Source organism: Schistocerca americana, chromosome 5 (assembly GCF_021461395.2).
Source record: "Schistocerca americana isolate TAMUIC-IGC-003095 chromosome 5, iqSchAmer2.1, whole genome shotgun sequence".
Classification (NCBI taxonomy): Eukaryota; Metazoa; Arthropoda; class Insecta; order Orthoptera; family Acrididae; genus Schistocerca; species Schistocerca americana.
Window position 1 is genome coordinate 645,789,404 of NC_060123.1, and position 21,845 is coordinate 645,811,248.

At 36.4% G+C, this 21,845-nt stretch overlaps 1 protein-coding gene across 1 annotated transcript in view; it reads left to right on the forward strand.

Annotated features, from left to right (window-relative positions):
* The window catches only part of LOC124615271 (retinol-binding protein pinta-like), a 115,424-nt gene that overhangs the window by 64,841 nt on the left and 28,738 nt on the right, over positions 1–21,845 (forward strand). The window contains exon 5 of the mRNA XM_047143019.1: positions 2,312–2,422. Within this exon, the coding sequence (XP_046998975.1) occupies positions 2,312–2,422 (111 nt within the window). The remainder of the gene's footprint in view (positions 1–2,311; positions 2,423–21,845) is intronic.

Sequence of the window (21,845 nt, forward strand, 5' to 3'; positions counted from 1 at the left end):
GTTTAATTTTTATGCAGCATAAACATTTTTTACTTCTGCACACTTGGGCTGTTTGAGACTGGCAAACTGAGGGGTAAAGGTTATTGAGCCACCAGAACTGATGCCTTCTGTGGCGGAAAACAGAACTGTGGACCAGGAGCCTCCCTAAGCAGTTAGTAGTCTCTCCTATGGCTCGTTATTAGGTAGTGTATTATTCTATATGATTATTCACATCATTCAGTGCCTATTCATACCATTCAGTACCTATTGTTTGCTGCCGATCTATCTTAACGTTTAAATACAGATCATAATAAGATCAAGATTATCGAGATGGCTTCAAGACATTAATTAGTCATAAACCAAAACTCTTTGAGTTCATTATTCAAGTGTAATGAGTGCACACCTTCAGGAATTCCTCCAAATTGGACAAGTATAACTTTTGGTACTCTGTGAATACACTAGCAGTAACATTAGGTCAAACTCTAAGCATAGCTGAACACATTTACAACTAGCAAGAAGGCGTAATTGCTCCATGTATAGCAAAAATGAACTTCTGGAAGCACTGGTCATTCAGTAGTTGCTTACAGCGATGACATACCGCAAAGATTTAGTCAGGAAAGCTGACAGTATTTCTGGAATAAAATAGATGCCAGCATATCATATATCTGTGACATTTACCATCTTAATTGTACACTTATTTTCACTATACAGATAGAGTGGTAGCTTCATCCATCCTCGTACATGGCAGTGAAATCTTGACATCCAAAACAGGTCGTGATATGATGTTCTGTGCAAGTAAATACACTATCTTGCTCAGAAGCAACCTTTCCCTCGCTGTATCACACAGCAGATTCATGTTTCAAACTCTGAAGTTAGCTAATTAATGGCCTCTTTAAATAACTATAATTTCCTTTTGTAAATGGTAGTTACTAGTAATCCAGTGCCCTTGACTATAATACAGCCTATATACATTTTAATTTCTTACAACACATTATTATCACTTCCCTCATTTTTGCATTAACATTATCAACAGTTATTATAACTAATACTACTATCATTACCTATATAGTTGTTACTCAGTTGCTATTGTTTCTAATATCTTTACTTATTCCACCAGAAGTGGAATTACAATAGCTATTTCGCCATTGTTTGTATCTAAACTTGGTCCCAAGCCTATTACCCAGTTTCACATACCATTTAGATGGTGACAAATATTGAACTATATGAAAAAAACGTAAATTAATTACAAACTACGCCATGTATACACTTTATTCAACATGTAAACGTCACTATCGATATTCGGATTTAGATTCTTACATGTTCGATATGCTAGCCATTAATGGCTATGATGTGGGGCAGGCGAATGACGAAATTCTGCATGACCTGCTAAAGTGTCTGAAAATCGGTGCTGTCTATGACCTCTTGAATGGTAGTTTTCAGCTCAGCTATGGTTTTGGGGCTATTTCTGTGCATCTTGTCTTAAATATGGTCCCACAAAAAGGAGGGCGTGTGCTGAAATCCATAGAATATGGCGGCCAGTCGAAGCCCATGCCAGTGGCCTCTGGGTACCCCAGAGCCAGAATGCTGTCCCTGAAGTGCTTCTCCAGGATAACAAACCCTCTTCCGCTTTGATGGGGTCGAGTTCCACCTTGCATGAACCACATCTTGTCAAAATAAGGGTCACTTTGGATAATGGGGAAGAAATCATCTTCAAAAACCATCACGTAAAATTCGACAGTCTTCTGGCCAAGGATCATCGATTATTCTGTGACTAGACATTGCACACCACACAGTCATCCGTTGAGGGTGAAGAGAATACTCGATCACGAAATGCAGATTCTCAGTCCCCCAGATGCGCCAATTTTGCTTATTGATGAACCCATCTAAATTAAACTGGGCTTCCTCGCTAAACCAAATCATATATGTGTATAGTTATTCTCATCATGCCTCACAGCCAACTGTGCAGTTTGAATGTCCTAGTGCAAACCATTCAGAAGGTATAACGATTTTATTTTCATACAGTTCAATAGTTGTCACTCTGGGTGTATATTGGTAATTATCTATAACAGTACAAGAAATAGAGACTCAGGAAGATATACTCAAAAACATCCACAAGTTTTGCCACTGCTGTAAAGTCTGTTTGCTGAATAGTTGAAACTGTCCATCGTGAGTTGTTTAAAGATTTATACTTGTGTTACTGCAATTTTTAATGTTTCATTTCCATCTATCCATTGTATCTTAACATCTGTCAAATGTGAGTAAACATACAGAGTACTGCAGTATTAAACAATGTTGGCATAACTCGACTGTCTAATCGTTCTATTCTTTGCAGACTGCCTATTGCCGGAGCTTGAAAGCATTACATTTGATAAATGCTGGCAAAGTAGTTGATTTGGCAATGAAAATATTGAAGGCAGCTCTCTCCGAAAAGTTGCAGAAGAGGGTAAGAAATGATTTATTTTGTTATGTATTTCTCTTAGTGCTATAACTGAGGGGAAATCATATAACAGGAGGAGAATATATCTGTAGGTTCTGGCTCACTTTCCATTTTCTAACTCACTCACTTGTTTCCCTTGCTCATCGACTAGTAAACGAAAACTTATCCAGAACCTACAGAAATATTCTAATACAATCCACTTTTCAGGTCTAACTAGCTTAATTTCATTTAAATTATTTAGAGCACTTAATAAAAATGAATATTTTTTCATATCATATTCACCAATTTTCAAAATAATTATTGTTTTCATATAAAAGGGTAACATAGGAAAATAAAATTTAGTACTTTTTGTAAAAATTTTGCTAATTCTTTCTTCTTGAGCTGCGATAAGATTTTTATGATCTGTTGTTTGATACATGACTTACTTACAGTTGTATCACATTCACAAGTAACTTTAATTTCCTGATGTCCCGATATACATTCTTTACAATTTTTGTAATTCACTAACATTCTTCTTCTCTAGACAGTCAGCATACTGCTTTAGCTGTTTGGTATTGTCCATTTAAAGATTATAAAATTTAATAGGAAAAAAACTGAATTCATTTTCTAAAACCGTGAAGCAGCCACCGCATTGTCGTTTTATGGACTCCTCTGACCCTATGTACACAGCGCTACATGAAGACCGACTTGTGTCTCAACATAAACGCTTCATTTATCCGAGCTGTTATTAAGTACCTAGGTGAAGGTGTTGACTGTTTTGACAAATGGCTAGCTCTTCTCCAACCACTGATACTTCAACAACTTGGTGAGATAATGGCCAAAATCCTTTAGTCTACATACTTGGTTTAGAGGTATGACAGAGTGAAATAGCTATAAGATTGTATATAAAGTTGATATTCGATTGACAAAGTGCTACTTTCATCAGTTTATTTCGTATGAATAGTTTGTTATGAAATTATATGGAGTTACATCAGTGTCTGATTTGAGTAGTGTAACTCGTTTAAAATCGAGAAATGCGTCATATGCTTTGAGAAAATTATTTAGATGGTTAATATACCACATTTCCTGTCGGAAATCTTCGTTTCTTCCATTTTTCGATTATATGTTCTGTAGTTTAACGTGTTCGAATAATGAAGACCCTACATATCTAAGAATTACAATTACAAACACTTTGAATCAGAATGAACACACACAAATTGATGTGGGGAAGGATAAACAATGATTGTGTTTTATTCAGAGGACACTTAGAGAATGTAACAGATCTACTAAAGAGAGTGTAATGGGATCCTTCTCAGGTAGGGTTGACAGAGCACATCGAAAAACTTCAAAGAAGAGCTACACATTTTGTATTATCATGAAGTAAGCGACAGAGTGTCACTGAAATGATACAGAATTTGCAATGGACATAATTAAAACGAAGGCTTTTCTCACGAAATTCCAATCACAAACTTTCTCCTCTGAATGCGAAAATATATTGTTGACGCCGACCTACACACTGAGAAACGATCAGGTCTTACATGGAAAGACAGAGATGTTCTTTCTATGCATGCACAATACGAAACTGGAATAATAGAGAATTGTAAAAGTGGTTCGATGACCCCTCTGCCAAGCTCTTAAATGTGATTTCCAAAATATCCATTCAGATGTAGATGTAGATGCAGATTTTTGCGATTTGTCTGAAATGTAAGAAACACAAAACATAGCATATCAAATTCAACTGACTTATAGTAATTTGTGATATCTAGTTTGAAATTTTCTTGTCACTCAGTTCTGCAGTTTATACAGTTTGTAGTTCATAAACATTATTGGTTGATAGTTATATTGTTGCTCCAGCATTGTTCAATTGCAATAAAATTAATCATTTGTATGATTATTCAAAAGGGTTAGATCAACAACAAAACAAGAATTTATAAGAAGGTGTGAAAAAATAGAAGATAAGCACAATAAAAAATTACTACTCTTATTGGAAAAAACGAAGAAATTATTCCATTACATCTGTGCCAAAATAATTCAGTTATTGTATTTGATGACAGCATTCTTTAAAATCAAGATGTAGTTACAGAATATTTTACTTGAGGAAGATATAAAGGAAAAGACTGTTATCATTCAGTTCCAACTTATTCAAAAATACCAAAACAAATAGTCAAAGATAACTGTAATGTTTGAAGATTTTCAGAGAACATGACAAATTTAAATCCTGTTTTTCATGAGTTTGTTGGTGGTGATTTAAAATTTGATGATTTTAAAGGAATTTATGGTTAATATTGGAATCATCAATTTAGAATTTTTACAATAGACATGATTGGAAAACCGAATGAAGGAAAGTTCAGAAATAAAATACAGAATTTCAAAGCAACATAAACCTTAAAGAAGAATGAGTAAACATAAACATAATTGCTTAAAATGTTTAATTAATGTTTCTTTATCTGTAATAAATGTTTGCAAAATACCATATAGACTTTGATAAAAAACTAAACAGAATAAAAAGAAATCTGAAGAATGGAAAAAATAATTCAAGATCTTGAAGAAACAACCACAAACAGAATATGAAAAATATAAAAAAGAAAAGAATCAGTTATTGATACTCTTGAACAAGTTAAACAAGGAATGGAAGGATTAGGTGACAATGTTTTGAAAACTATTGAAGAAAATAGAGAAGTTGAATAACTGTTGGTTCCTTCTCATCAACATCCTCATTTAGAATAATGTGGAGATTTATCACCAATTACAAAAATTCAAGATTGTCTGATGATTTTACTGGTAAGTGTGACTATACATTAAGTGAATCAGACATTCAAGCTGCATTGAAAACATTTGAAGACGAAAAAATAGGTGCTGTTAAAAACATAAAAGAGGATGCTCTTAAAAATATAGAAGGGGATGAGTTAAAAACAGTAATGTTAGTGAATGAACGTTAAAGTATAATAATCATAGTGGAGAAGCAACTTTTGGATTAAAACTTGTTCACAGATTCAAATTTGTTGAACATTTTGCAGTTGATTTCAATGTGAATTAATTAAAAATTGGTGGAAAGTTATACAGAGGCACAGATGATCTAATGAATCATTTAACTAAAAAACTGTTTAGTATGGAAGATACGGGTGAAAAATTTGATTCTCTTGATTTATCAAACTATGCCATCACATTTTACAATAAACTGATACAATAATTAGTTGCAGTCTATATTAAATATCACCAGATTCAGAATATTCGGATGCAAAGACATGTTGAAAATATACAGAGAAAGGAGTCGAATATATTTGGATGAATCATAATCGAGATTTACTCGATAGATTAGCAGTAATTCGTGTTAAAGTATCAGCTGGAAATTAAAATTATCGTAATCAAAAAGTTTGTTTAGCACTGATGTTAACAAAAAACTTTAATGATTTCATAATCGATAATCCAAAAATAATTTCACATTTTATGTGGTTTTTAAATAATTTAGCATATACGCTTTGTAAAAGTGGAAAACATGGTAAAGGATTAGGAAACCTAGCTGTTAAATAATTTACCAATGCCAGAGATGTATCAACCAGGATTTACTTACAGTGGACCATTTACAAAGCTTGAAGAAAAACTATCGCATGGTGATCCAGGAATAAATAAATTAGATGAAGCTTGTAAGAAACATAATTAGCCTACCTTGAACATAATGATTTAGAACCTAGATATCGAACTGATGAAGTACTTCAATCAGCTACGAAAGACAGTATATACAGTTCAGATGCTAGTTCGAAAGAGGAAATTGCAGCTACTGCAGTTAGAGCAAGAATATATGGAAAACTTAACTTATGTATGGGAATTGAACTAGACGACATTGGCTGGGAATTATAAAATTAATATTTGTTTCCTTTGGTAAAACGTGCTATATTTAAATGGATGTGATGCATGTGACAATATTCAATATTACAAATCACATTGACGATAAAATAAGTATAGAAAGTGTGACTGTAATGTTATGTAGAAGAATGGCTCTTCCTCGAGATGTTGCCAGAAAAGGAAATCAAAAACCAATTTCATCTCATATGAGCAATTTAGGAATGGAGTGTTTTAGAACTGAACTTATAAGATCTGTTGTTGTTTCATTAAGGACAGAACTTAGAGTTGACAAGCTGAATTAAATAGAGAAGTATAATAAATCAACTTAATTGAATGTACTCTTCGCATATTCTTAATAAGGCGCAAAAATGGTACATTAGAAGATATTACTATTACAGAAAAATAGAAGTAGACTTAGAATGCAAATAAAATGTAATAAGCAAAAACCACTTAAAGCACGAATTATGTAGTTATGTAGAATAGAATAATAAAAGTTATTAGCCCTTATAAATATTTGTCTATGTAAAAGAATAACTTATCAACTGATGCTATCTTGGTATTCAATGGAAACACTAAAGCAAAATAAATTAAATTTATCCTGAATCATATCTCTACAAACTGGAATTAAATACATAAGAGACAGAATATTACTAGCAATTAATGCACTTTTTCTTCAAATAATGGAGACCTAAGATTTCTAAACCAACTTCCTATATGTAACTGACAATTAGTGTTTCGAAAATAATTCAAAAATATCATCACAGATGATTCTGTATTAGAAACAACATTAGCATAATCTGAAGCGGACCCTTACTATTCTTTAAATTCTCAGGGTTGATACTCCTTGACCTTAGATTATTGGTTAAATTTTCAACCAATGCCAACATATTGGCTGAAATTCCATGTCGAATAAAACACAAAATTTCATTATTAATTAATACATAAGGTCACAATATTATAACATTAGCCTATTCTCAAAATTTATCGTTGTTATCACTATGAGGATCATCAACTAATAATATCATCAAAATGATTAGTAATAAACTTTTCATTAAATGTTTTAATAACGCTTCTACACACAGTATATTTAATTTGTTGTTTTACCCATGCATCAATACTCTCTTTATGAAAAATATGATTACAGCTTATTTTTATAAATTGGTGATTTTCATTACTTAAGCTTATAGGATACCCATATTTTTTACTGTGTTCCATTAGTATTTTGTAAGGTTTAATTACTTTTTCTAGGAATTCTTCTCATAGAGTGTGAGTCCTAAAAATAATTTTTGAATTAAACTTATCTTTAAAATCTATTAAATAACCTTCATACGATTTTTTCACCTGGTTCCAGTTGAATTTACCTTGAAATTCTCTCATAAAATCTTCAGACATTTCTTATCAATATGATAAATTCTACCAGTGTAATTGATCTTGTAATTCCTTCAGAAATAAACAGACAATACTTGTTCATTTGATGTATCATCCATACTTACTTGATCTTGAAATTCCTTTATAAAATTCGTCTATAATTCTTGTCTGCATGATAAATTCTCCCAGTATAATTTACTTTGATATACCCTCTTAATATCTTATCATTATCCTTGTCTAGATAATATATTCTCCCAGTTTAATTGTTCTTGAAACTCCCTCATGAAAGCTTATGTATATGAGCCCAATTGAATTTATCTTGAAGTTCTGTAATAGATTTTTACATACCATTTATACAATTGTTGAAAATATCATTATTTACATGTAAGATGAATAATCTAAGTAAAGTGTTCTTTTTAGTTTCTGAATGATTCATTTCTTCTTTAATGTGGCATGAACTCGCATTTGATTCATTAATATTATAATTCATTTCTTCATTAATAAGATCAATAAATTATTGTTTTCTCATTTTAGAGTAATATCTAAGACCTAATTCTTATGCTCTAAGTATCAGCTCGTTGGGTTTCAGATTACTTAGGTTCGCCATTGAGGCGAAATAACTTTATTAAATCTGTAAGAAATAGCACAATTCCTTGAATCAGAACTTGTGTTAATTACATATGATGTTTGTGCCTTTCAGTATAGAATTAAAGACCAGAAAACTGACACCTGTAAAAATACACATTTCAATTTGATTTATGGTTAAATTTCTATTCTCATTCAGACAAAAAACAACAATTAACTCCACAAAATAATTCAAAGGAGCTTCATGTCTGTAAAAAGTTACAGACCTAGATAATAGAAGCTTTCAATATAATTTACAATCAAATTCATATGCTAATTCACACTGTAATCTTCAAATTACTTCAAAAAAGGTCAACTATGTAAAATTTTTACAGACTTGTAAAAATAGATATTTTAAATACGATTTAGGACCAACTTCATACATCAATTCACTAGAAAAACAGAATTCAAGTCCTCAAATTGTTGTATATTAACGAAGATAGTGCTGCTATTGCTTATTGTTAAAACAGTACTTTCAGTAGTGCCAGGTGTAGGCCAGGAACAAGATGACAGAAATATAGCAATTCAATATTTAAATGAGTTTCGTTAGTTAGATATTCAAATGGATGAATCAATACTTGCTCAAGGGAATGATGATTTATTAAGAGAATCAGTAATGTTGTTTCCCTAACACACAATCTTGAGGTAAATGGTGACTTGAATGAAGAAACTTTAAGTTTTATAAACAGGCCAAAATGTGGTGAAAAAGGATTTTTCGGTAGTTGTAGAACTAGTATCTATAAATCGAAAAAGAAATACAGATAATGGAATTATAAAGGAGCCAATAAAGAAAGATTAGGAGTAAAGAGGTAGAATTTCGTTTATTTGAAAAGATATTAATATTCACCGTGTAGATGATATTAATAACACTAATATTTTAATTACAAATTAAATATTAGTACATACACATAAAATATCTGCTCATTGATTTTCATAGGAACTGGATGGAAAAGAAAATGTGATAGGTCACACATTTTTTTTTCAAATAAGAATAGTAATGTTGTAGAAATACATATGGATTGAGATGCAAATTGGAATGTGGAAATTGATGAAGCACACAAAAATATCTAACCAATTTATTTGTAGTTTTAGTTTATTAAAATGGAGTCTCATTAAGTTTGTATCATTCACATATTTATGAGTCAACAACAAATCCATTATATAACAGTTCTTATTTAGAATTATTTCAAGATGATATTGATGGAAATGAAAGTTTATATGGTACAAGAATATCAACACAAAAGACTATACCAAAATCTACATCAATAATATCAACAGTTAAATGAATCAGTTAAAGCAGTAATTGAAATTAATATACTAGATCACTTATTAATTATAAATGGAGATCTATATTTTAATGATAAGTGTGTACAAATAGATATTCATATGAATTTACAGTTAAAAACTAATCGGTTAAAATTTTTACATCTAGATTTACAAAAATAGATGGAATATACCGAAGACCAGGTGGATAAATCATATTATATGTTCAGAATATCATATATATGGAAAAATTACAAACATTACAATTAATTCTGGAATCTCCAAAGGCAATATATAGTACAGGATGATGTAAAAGATTTATTTTAAAATGTGTAGTCAACACTTCCAGTAGTACATTTTATTGTTTAATGAAATTATTTATACATTTTATACATAAATCATGTGGAGTTGCAGCTAGAGATTTTCCAGGGTTACCTATAAGAATGAATTCTGCACAAATACATTAATTTATTGTTGAATTTTTTTAAGGATGGTGCTGTTTAGAAAGGAAATTTATTTAGAAAAAATATAATTGGCATTGGTGCAGGTGATTTATCTTTTTTCGATATTAAATATACAACATTATTGCATAATGTAATAGATTTATTAAAAGGTACAATAGAAAAACTAGAGAATATTACTTTTTCACTAATTTAGCAATTTTTTCTATATATATATGGAGCATGGTCAGCAACCAGAGCAGTTTCTGTGATATCCAAATTTGTAAATACTGTGATGCTAAGAAGTCAATAGACGATTATACATCACATAAATATACAATGCATGGACAGTGTAATATTTAGACAATGTGTAAGTAAATGTCATGTAAAAATACAATGATAATCAAATTGCCCATGTATGTGGGAAAAATATTTCTAAATATTATTTAAAAAAATTTTTACAACAAATTCCAAGTAAAGAACATTCGAAAATATTATTGTCAATGGGAAATGAGGAAAAACAAGAAACCAATACAGCTACAAAGGAACATAATGAATGCCAAGAGGTTTTTAGAAAATTCTTCTCATTAACGTAAGTGTAAAAAATGTGTTTTGGAATATGTGGAAAACAAAATAGGACAATTATCTCATACTTAATTTTAAGTATCTATTAAATGAGACTTCTCACTGATTGGATTTTGAAAAATTGATTTTTACATATCTAATGAATTTTATTTTCTGTGAATAGAAGGCCACATGGAGCAGTTCACAGATCTTCAACTTATGATTATTGCAAAAGAAATAATTTAAGAGGATGTCATTAATTAAATAAATCTGTTCTAGTCTGATTTATTGACAGATATCAAATCACAAATATAAATTTACCAGGAGAAAGTCTTTGGAAACAACTATGATATCATAAATTGATGATATTTTCAAAAATATAAAAGATAAGGCATTGAAAGAAATATTCTCGTTTCCTAATGACATCATTTAGAAACAAAAGAACTAGAACTAATATTGGAGATAAACCCATGAAAAAATATTTTCACTTTATACTGAGGGGATCATGAAACAAAAAATTAGAACTATTAAACAAATATTATTTTTGGGTCTAATTTATTTGAGAAACCAAGGGACAGAAGAACAGTTAGAGATTATCTAGTTGATACAGCATTTAAAACTGTATATTTTATAAACTATAATTTTGAAAATAGTATAAATTCAATTTAACCTAATCAGAAAGTGATTACCTGTATATAACACATTAATGCAATAAATGCTCAACATGATGTCTGTCAACTTCAATGCGTTTGCCAATACATGTAACGACATTCCTCTCAACAGCAAGTAGTTTGCCTTCCGTAATGTTCGCACATGCGTTGACGATGTGCTGACACACATTGTCAGGTGTTGTTGGTGGATCACGATAGCAAATATCCTTCAACTTTCCCCACAGAAAGAAATCCATGGACGTCAGATCCGGTGAACTTGCGGACCATGGTATGGTGCTTCGACGACCAGTCCACCTGTCATGAAATATACTATTCAATACTGCTTCAACTGCACGTGAGCTATGTGCCAAACATTCATCATGTTGGAAGTACATCGCCATTCTGTCATGCAGTGAAACTTCCTGTAATAACATCGGTAGAACATTATGTAGGAAATGAGCATACATTGCACCATTTAGATTTCCATCACTGAAATGGAGGCCAATTATTCTTCCTCCCATAATGCCGCACTGTACATTAACCCGTCAAGGTCTCTCATGTTCCACTTGTCGCAGCCATCGTGGATTTTCCGTTGCCCAATAGTGCATATTATGCCGGTTTACGTTACCACTGTTGGTGAATGATACTTCGTCGCTACATAGAACGCGTTCAAAAAAATCTGTCATTCTGCCGTAATTTCTCTATTTCTCTTGTGCCCAGTGGCAGAACTGTACACGACGTTCAACTTCGTCGCCCTACAAGTTCTGGTGTATAGAAATATGGTACGGGTGCAATGGATGTTGATGTAGCATTCTCAACGCCGACGTTTTTGAGATTCCTGATTCTCGCGCAGTTTGTGTGCTACTGATGTGCGGATTAGCCGCGACAGCAACTAAAACGCCTACTTGGGCATCATCATTTGTTGCAGGTCATGATTGACGTTTCACATGTAGCTCAACACTTCCTGCTTCCTTAAATGACGTAATATCCGGCGAACTGTCTGGACACTTTGATGATGTCGTCCAGGATACTGAGCAGCATACGCAGCACACGCCCATTGGGCATTTTGATCACAATAGCCATACATCAACACGATATCGACCTTTTCCGCAATTGGTAAACGGTCTATTTTAACATGGGTAATGTATCACAGAGCAAATACCATCTGCACTGGCGGAATATTACGTCATACCACGTACTTAAACGTTTCTGACTATTACAGCGCCATCTATGGCAAAGCGAAAAAAGTGGTCCAACTAAAACATTCATATTTCTTTACGTACTACACGAATAAGTAATACGAAATGGGGGTTCCTATTTAAAAAAAACCCGCAGCTGATGTCCGTTTGACCCATGGCAGCGCCATCTGGTGTCCCCCTTCAAGCTAGACGAGTTTCGTTCTTTGTAGTTTTTTCGTTTGATGCTTATTTCGTGAGATATTTGGCCCTATCAATGCACCACCCTGTAAGACCGCACGTTATTCATTTACACTTGGCGTACTTTGGACGGTGGAAATTAATTTTTGGAAATTTTTCAGGAAAAGTGTGTTAGCGAGCTCAGTTTTTTCATTAAGAATATGGTCTGTAGAGCTGTTTTTGTGTTTCTATTTATGTTTCTTCCAATATATTCATAGTGGCCCCGAATCTGCTAGATGTAAAATTTTTAAGTTGTTCTCATTGTTTCTCACTGAATGGTTTCCTTCAGTACTATGGGCTGCAATTGCAGATTTGCTCAAGTTGCCAAGCCTTAAAGCATCAATGTGTTTTTTGCATCTAATTTCGAAACTAATGCCTGTCTGTCCAATGTAGAATTTTTGGCATGTATCACATTTGAGCTTATGTATTCCTGATTTACTGTAGGGGCTCTTGGAGGTGTTTACAGCATGGAATACTTTTTGTTGTAATTTATTATTTGTAGAAAAGCTGATTGTGATATTTTTCTTTTTAAATAAGTTTTCTACTTGGTATGATAGTGGACCTATGTATGGGAGAGCAGCATATTTAGGTTTGGCTTCTGTGTCACACTAATTTGGCTTATAGTGCATGTTGTGTCAATTGCCGTTTGTGGCTGGTTGCCGTCTCAACACCATCAACATTTGTCTTCAAATAACAGCCACAGTCACCAAGCATGTCACCATACGACAAAATCATATCAATTTTTTTTAAATTTTTATTAATTTATCTAATTTAAACGAAATTAAGTGACTTAAACCTGAAAAGTGGAACATAGTAGGATATTTCTGTAGGTTGTGGATAAGTTTTCATTTTCCAGTGAACAAACGAGTGAAACGATTGGATGAGCTAGAAAATGGAAAGAGATCAAGAACTTTCACAGATATTTTACTAATATGGAATATTTTGGGAGAAATGAACCCAACTGAGACCAAGGTTGACTATGTTATTATCAAAGGAGTGCTGAATGAAATTACCATGTGCGAAACAGGAGTGCTTCAGCCTTTTTTGTCCATTCTGTACTTACCAGATAATCGCATGTCTGATGCTAGGAGGGCATTTGGTGCTGATACAGTGAGAGGAGACAGACATAAGAGTCAGTGTCGTGTTGAGGCGCCGTTTACCAGACGATCTTTAGGGAATGGCTTAGCGGAAGTGGATAGCTTATTAAATGCTCGTCCTTCTGATGTAAACTGCATGTGGCATCAATATCTAAATCAAAGGTTCGGTGTCCAAAACTCCCATCTAAGCACAGTCTTGAGCTTCGTCGTGCACCAGCTACAGGACATCTTTGTTACACATTTGAAACATAGCGTTTCACGTCACGACAGCAAATCCCGTCAAGCACTGCGCTGACTACAACCACAGTAAGTGTGGTGTGACCAAGTCCTGTGCACAAAAGACGTAATAATGATTGTATATATATGACCTGTCAAGCCTTGGCAGCGCCCATGTGTAGAGAGCTCCAGCAAAGCAACGGAGCAAACTTAGAATTCGGCTGCAAGTGAGAACGCCATGTGGTTTTCAGTCGGGTTGACCAAGAATAGTACAAGCACAATGCCCACTGACTCAAAGTGTATGACACCTGGGAATGAAACAGCTATAATGCTCGGCTTGTACACTGCCCAGTTCGTATAAAATGAGAGTCAACGCACAGATATTTTACGACTGCGTGCCTAAACTTACATTGTCATCGCACAGCTGTTTCTTGCCTCTTGCCTCTTACCTTGATGTTCCCATTACTTGTTGCATAGCCGACCCGACGTAGTCGATTGTTGTTCTGCCGACAGACACACGATTTGAGAATTTATCATTCTCGAATTAACCAGCAACAGTGAACTGTCAACGCTGATATGAAATACACAAGTTCTGTGTTATGAATATTAATTATGTGAACTGCATTCTGCACTAACGTCATCGATACTGCAAGATACATGCGCCACAGAAACTAAACCACGACTCATTTACAATAGCTCTCTGCTCTCAGCAGAGAGGCGACTATCAGTACCCGATTGGTGGTAGGCAACGATACTGCAATATGTTTACGTTTCCGTGCAGAAATGTTTCAGAATTCTGGAAGGGATTTTCGGAAAATAAGGAACGATGTCCATCCTGTAGTAGTGGTTGGGAGGAGGGGGATGGGTCCAATCCAATTGTTACAGATGTAACTAGATGATGACCACTTGGGCATACCATGAAATTAGACCCAAACATGAGGAAATATAAGATTACAATCCACATCCAAGAAATCGTGTATATTTAAGGTTCAAAAATGGTTCAAATGGCTCTGAGCACTATAGGACTTAACACCTGTGGTCATCAGTTCCCAGAACTTAGAACTACTTAAACCTAACTAACCTAAGGACATCACACACATCCATGTCCGAGGCAGGATTCGAACCTGCGACCATAGCGGTCACGCGGTTCCAAACTAAAGCGCTTAGAACCGCATGGCCACACCGGCCGGCTTTAAGGATCTACCTACAGTGTAGCCTATTATAAGGTGGCATAATATAATGTTAGTCAATTTTGAAATCTCAAAGACAACGAAGGTAAATATAAAAAATAGCATTAAAGTTACGGCAATGGCAAGTACAGATGCATTAATGTTACACAAGACATAGACATGTTTTACACTGAAGAGCCAAAGAAACTGGTACTGCTGCCTCACATCGTGTAGGGCTCCTGCAAGCATGCAACAACACGATGTGGCATGGAATCGACTAATGACTGAAGTAGTGCTGGAGAGAACTGGCACTATGAATCCTGCAGGGCTGTCCATAAATCTATAAGAGTACGAGGAGGTGGACTCTTCTGAACAGCACCTTGCAAGGCATCCCAGATATGCTCAATAATGTTCATTTCCAGGGAGTTTGGTGGCCAGAGGAAGTGTTTAAACTCAGAAGAGTGTTCCTTGGGCCAGTCTGTAGCAATTATAAACTTGTAAGATGCCGCACTGTCCTACTGGAATTGTCTAAATCGATCGGAATGCACATTGGGCATAAATAGATGCAGGTGATCAGGCAGAACGCTTATGTATGTGTGTCATATCCAGATGTATCAACGGCCACATATCACCTCAACTGCACACACCCCGCCACACCATTAGAGAGTCCCTACCAGCTTCAGCACTCCCCTGTTGACATTCAGGGTCCATGGTTTCATGAGGTTGCCTCTGTACCCGTTCATGTCCATCAGCTCGATACAATTTGAAACTAGACTCGTCCGACCAGGCAACAGGTTCCCAGTCATCAACAGACGAATGTCGGCGTTGACTGGCCCAGGCGAGGCATAAACATTTGTGTCGTGCAGTCATCAATGCTACACCAGTGGGCATTCGGATCCGAAAGTCCATGTCGATGAAGTTTTGTTGAGTGGTTTTCGCGCTGACACTTATTGATGGCCTAGCATTGAAATCTGCAGCAATTTGAGTAAGGGTTGCACTTCTGTCACGCTGAACGATTCTCCTCAGTCAACGTTGGTCCCTTTCTTGCAGGATCTTTTTCCGGTCGCGTCGATGTTGGAGATTTGATCCTCAAATTCACCGTAAACCCGTGAAATGATCGTACGGGAAAATCCCCACATCATCGTTACCTTCTAGATGCTGTGTGCTATCGCTCGTGCGCCGACTACATTACGTTTAAACTCACTTAAATATTTATAACCTGCCATTGTAGCAGGCACTTGTTGTCTTTCATAGCCATTGCCGACCGCAGTGCCATGTTCTGGATGTTAACATGTCTCTGTATTCGAATATGCGTTTCTGTACGAGTGTCTTTGGTGCTTCAGTGTACATTGCCAACAATTCCTAGAAAAAAAATGCATTAACTCCTCGCTGTCTACACGAAAAAAAAATCTTTCACTGCTCATAGCACTCTTCAAAGCACTGCACGAGTGGGGTGTTCGTTATGTGAAAGTGTGGGGAGCGTTGGTCTATTGCTGCACCGCCCACTTGCAGAAGCAGATTACGCGGCCCCTTCTACGCCATACGACAGTCGCAGTTCACAATCATCAGGTTGTCATCTCCGCCTAGCAGTAATCCGTAGGTGACGTACATGAAACATGCGTAGCAGCGCACTAACGCAGCTGCGCTCCTCCAATCTACTCACCATACATTTAACTTACGTCCAACAGTAATAGCTCTTTATAATATACACAGCAGACCTTAAAGAGGAAAAAATGAGTATCAGTAACATCTGAATGATTTTATCTGAGACAGCATTCATCGCAAATGTTGTGCTCATCGTAAATGTGCACTGTGTTGGCTAAATAGAATAGTAATTCATATCTCTGTTAGAGAAAAATTATCCAAGAAGCCAACATATTATGAAAATATTTGCAAAGTGTAACTCTAGCTATATGATTGCTTCGCAACAAAAATATATATACATAACAAATCTCACCATACACACAAAATATAGACAGAACTGCAGATTACGTCGGTACGTCTCAGTAACCCACAAAGTATCAGCTATTCGTGGGTCATCACTCTGCATCTCTAAATAGAAAAAGAAAATTCTTACTCATTTGTTGACAGAAATTTCAGTAAACTCTTACATGCTACGCAGAAACTGGCAATGTATCACGCTGGGTATCCACAAAGTCACACACATTATAGAATTATGTCAGTTTACATACTGACTAGGAACCAAAAGTATGTTAGTCTTTAAGACTGCTCAGAATAATATGGTTTCACGTTCTTCAAATGGAGTTTACCCATATGTTTATCAGATCGCACGACAGTCTTTGGACACTCAGTGCCTATAATACAATATGGACCTTGTATTTAAGATCGATTTTCCGTATCTTTTCGTTCACCTTACTTGAACGTCTATGATACTCAATTAACACAAGATCCTCTGTCTAATACTTATTTGGCTGTACTCTCCTCCACGGCGTTTCTTTCTTCAGTGCTTCGCCTCGGCTAACCGTTCCATGGCCAACTCTACCTTCTCAATCCACGTTCGATTTGTGGCCGGAGAATTACACACATCACAAAACGTTTTGCATCACTTCGGTTCAGAGAGTTCCGGAACCTGTACAGAAAATTGGAACCGACATCAACATCATTTCCGCCCTTTCCATTGCTAATGAAAACCACACAATGCAACTTGTACCAGCATACAGCGAGACCTTCAGACGTGGTGGTCCAGATTGCTGTACACACCAGTATCTCCAATACTCAGTAGCACGTCCTCTTGCATCAATGCATGCATGTTATACAGATCCTAAGAAGGCATAAGCAGGTTTTCTTGAGTAAGCCAGTGGTGATATAAATGGCAGAATGTAAGCTGAAGCTCAGAGAATGTGAGCCGTTTTTTACGGAAATTTATGGTTCCATAGTCTATATGTGAAGTGATGGAAGAGAAGATTCAGAAGATGCAAGGGATGAGCGTTATCGATCAGCCGATCACCCAGTATAATAACACATTATTTGTGGTAGAAAAACGAGATGGTGATGTCACAATCCTGCCGGATGCACGCTCAGTGAACAACATATTAATATTCCACAGATGGACAAACGCAAAAGTTTATATGGATTACTCCACAAGTTTCTTGGTCAAAAGGTGGGGTTATATGAGGAGATCTCCATGCACGACGATTCCAGGTAGCACACAACATACTAATATGGAGGAGGGAGCCACCAGTAATGTGTGCTACCGTTTGGCTTAAATATTTCTACCTCAGCTTCATAACATCACTGGACAAAGTTCTCACCGAAAAATTAATCAAAAATGTGACCACATGTGTAGATGCTGTTTTAATTGCAACCTGCTGTTTGGAAAGATATATTAAGATAACTGAAGAGGTGTGCATCGCTTCTGAAGAGGTAGGTGTAATAGCAAATTTAGAGAAGTTGGAACTTGGAAGGAGAGAAATTATGTTTCTGCGATATGTTCACAATGCACAAGGAATTAAACCTGATGACGAAAAATTACAAGCAATTGAGGACTTTCCAGAATCTCGTTGTAAAAAATATTCTTCGTCGCATACTATCCACAATCTCATAAAGGCACTGTTAAAGTAGATTGTCCCTTTCTTCAACGGTGATTCGGCTTAGATCCCTCACAGTAGTTGGGGGGTCACGTCGTCCATAAACAGCCCTTTTCAGTCTATCCCCGGTATGTTCGATAGGGTTCATGTCTGGAGAACATGCTGGTCACTCTAGTCGAGCGATGTCGTTATCCTGAAGGAAGTCATTCTTTAGACGTGCACGATGGGGGCGCGAACTGTCGTCCATGAAGACGAATGCTTCACCAATATGCTGCCGATATGGTTGCACTATAGGTCGGAGGATGGCATTCATGTATCGTACAAACGTTACGGTGCATTCTTTGACCACCAGTGTCGGCCCCATGTAATGCCAACCCAAAACCGCAGGGAACCTTCATCTTGCTGCACTCACTGGACAGTGTGTCTGAGGCGTTCAACCTCACCAGGTTGCCTTCAAACACGTCTCCGACGATTGTCTAGTTGAAAGCGTATGCGACACTCATCGGTGAAGAGAACGTGATGCCAATCCTGAGCGATCCACTCGGCATGTTGTTGGGCCAATCTGTACCGCGCTGCATGGCGTCGTGGTAAAGATGGACCTCGCCACGGATGTCGGGAGTGAAGCTGCGCATCATGCACCCCATTGTGCACAGTTTGATTCGTAAAGCAATGTCCTGTGGCTGCACGAAAAGCATTATTCAACATGGTGGCATTGCTATCAAGGTTCCTCCGAGCATAATCCGTAGGTAGCGGTCATCCACTGCAGTAGTAGCCCTTGGGCGGCCTGAGCGAGGCATGTCATCGACCGTTCCTGTCTCTCTGTGTCTCCTCCATGTCCGAACAACATCGCTTTGGTTCTCTCCTAGCCGCCTGGACACTTCCCTTGTTGAGAGCCCCTCCTGGCCCAAAGTAACAACGCGGACGCGATCGAACCGCGGCTTTGACCGTCTAGGCATGGCTGAACTACAGACAACACGAGCCGTGTACCTCCTTCCTGGTGGAATGGCTGGAACTGATCGGCTACCGGACCCACTTCGTCTAATAGGTGCTGCTCATGCATGGTTGTTTACATCTTTGGATGGGTTTAGTGACATCTCTGAACAGTCAAAGGGGCTGTGTCTGTTATACAGTATCCACAGTTCTGGGAACTGTGGTGATGCAAAAAATTTTTGATGCGTGTTCTTAAAACCTCCAATAGTATACTTTTAGGCCCTTGGTTAATCAGAAGTTCCTAGTTTATTGTTTAAGTTCCACAGATTCGTAAAAAGAGATATAAGTAAATTTTAACATTTCACCTTACCTCTAGCGCCCCTCTAGCGCCCCCATGAGTTGCGTAAAATTACAGAGAGATTTTCGTAGTTCATCAAGTAAATCGATGGCCACAAATCTTTTCTTGGTATTATACGATGCATAGATCCTTGGCGTGCAATGGTAGTTGTCTTCACCTTCTGACGTACGTCACATTTGTGAATCTTTCCATTCATTCGAAAGAATATACACTCCGTCTTGCATTTCTGTAAAGATTTGTTTGCACCACAGCAGGCATTAGCGAAGTGCGTATACCACACCAGCTTCTCAGTTGCGTCTCTCACAATATACAACAACCAATCTTGTGATGGGCTCATCCACATGACAACAAAGAATGGTGTGATGAATCGAATAGTACTTTCTCAATCTCTCTTCCTGTGCACAACCATACTTCACCGTAATATTCTTCAATGATGGTTGGTTGTTTTGCTCCCTTCGAATATTCTTTAATAACTTTGTCATATGTTTTTTGTATTGCGTTCCTTTTATTAAATTAATGCTCAATTCCTTCTCTATAGCGTGTTTACCTTGACATCTTGTACGCCCAGCGGCGGCCTCAAAAGTGCATCTGGAATCATGTTTTGGCTCCCAGGTCGCTAAATAACACTAACTAGTATTCTTGCAAGTTAACTGCCCATCTAGGGTAATTTGCTCTCGAGCAAGAAATACAATATTTTATGGTCTGTTACAACTTAAGTAACGGTACCTCTTATATAATATCTAAATTTTTTTAATCACCATTAGGCTGCAAGCGCCTCTCTCTCTATTATGTTATATTGCCGTTCTCTCTTACAGTCCTGCTCACGGATGAACAGTTTACATGATGTTGGTATTGGCCTTATCTGCTTGTTACAGATGTGCACCGATTCCAAAATCCGGAATGTTACTGGCCAAGTAAAACTCCTTATTCAAATATTGGTGTGAAATCAAATGTGGACTACACAGTTCCTTTTTAATTAATTCAAGACCCATTGGCATACCTCAGCCCATTAATACAGCAATTTTTTTGAACAAATTTAAGAGTTGCAGGTTGTAAAGTAACGGGCCACTAATGAACTTCCTATGTCATCAACATAACCTGAGAAATCCTCTAAACTATTTTTTACAACGAGATTCTGGAAAGTCCTCAATTGCTTGTAATTTTTCGTCATCAGGTTTAATTCCTTGTGCATTGTGAACATATCGCAGAAATTTAATTTCTCCCCTTCCAAGTTCCGACTTCTCTAAATTTGCCATTACACCTAATTCTCAGGAGCGAAGCACACCTCTTCAGTTATCTTAATATATCTTTCCAAACAGCAGGTTGCAATTAAAACAGCATATACACATGTGGTCACTTTTTTGATTAATTGTTCAGTGGGAACTTTGTCCAGTGATGTTATGAAGCTGAGGTAGAAATATTTAAGCCAAACGGTAGCACACATTACTGGTAGCTCCCTCCTCCATAGAAGTATGCTGTGTGCTACCAGGAATCGTCGTGCATGGCGATCTCCTCATATAACCCCACCTTTTGACCAAGAAACTTGTGGAGTAATCCATATAAACTTTTGCGTTTGTCCATCTGTGGAATATTAATATGTTGTTCACTGAGCGTGGATCCGGCAGGATTGTGACATCACCATCTCGTTTTTCTACCACAAATAATGTGTTATTATAGTGCATGATCGGCTGATCGATAACGCTCATCCTTTGCATCTTCTGAATCTCCTCTTCCACCATTTCACATACTGACTATGGAATCATAAATTGCCGTACAAAAAATGGCTCACATTCTCTGAGCTTCAGCTTACATTCTGCCATTGCTATCACCACTGGCTTACTCGAGAAAACCTGCTTATGCCTTCATAGGATCTGTATAAAATTTTTCATTTTTGGCCAGTTTTCATGTTCTAGGGACTTGATTTTGTGTTCAGCTGTACGATCAAGGTTTCCTGACATTGCCCTC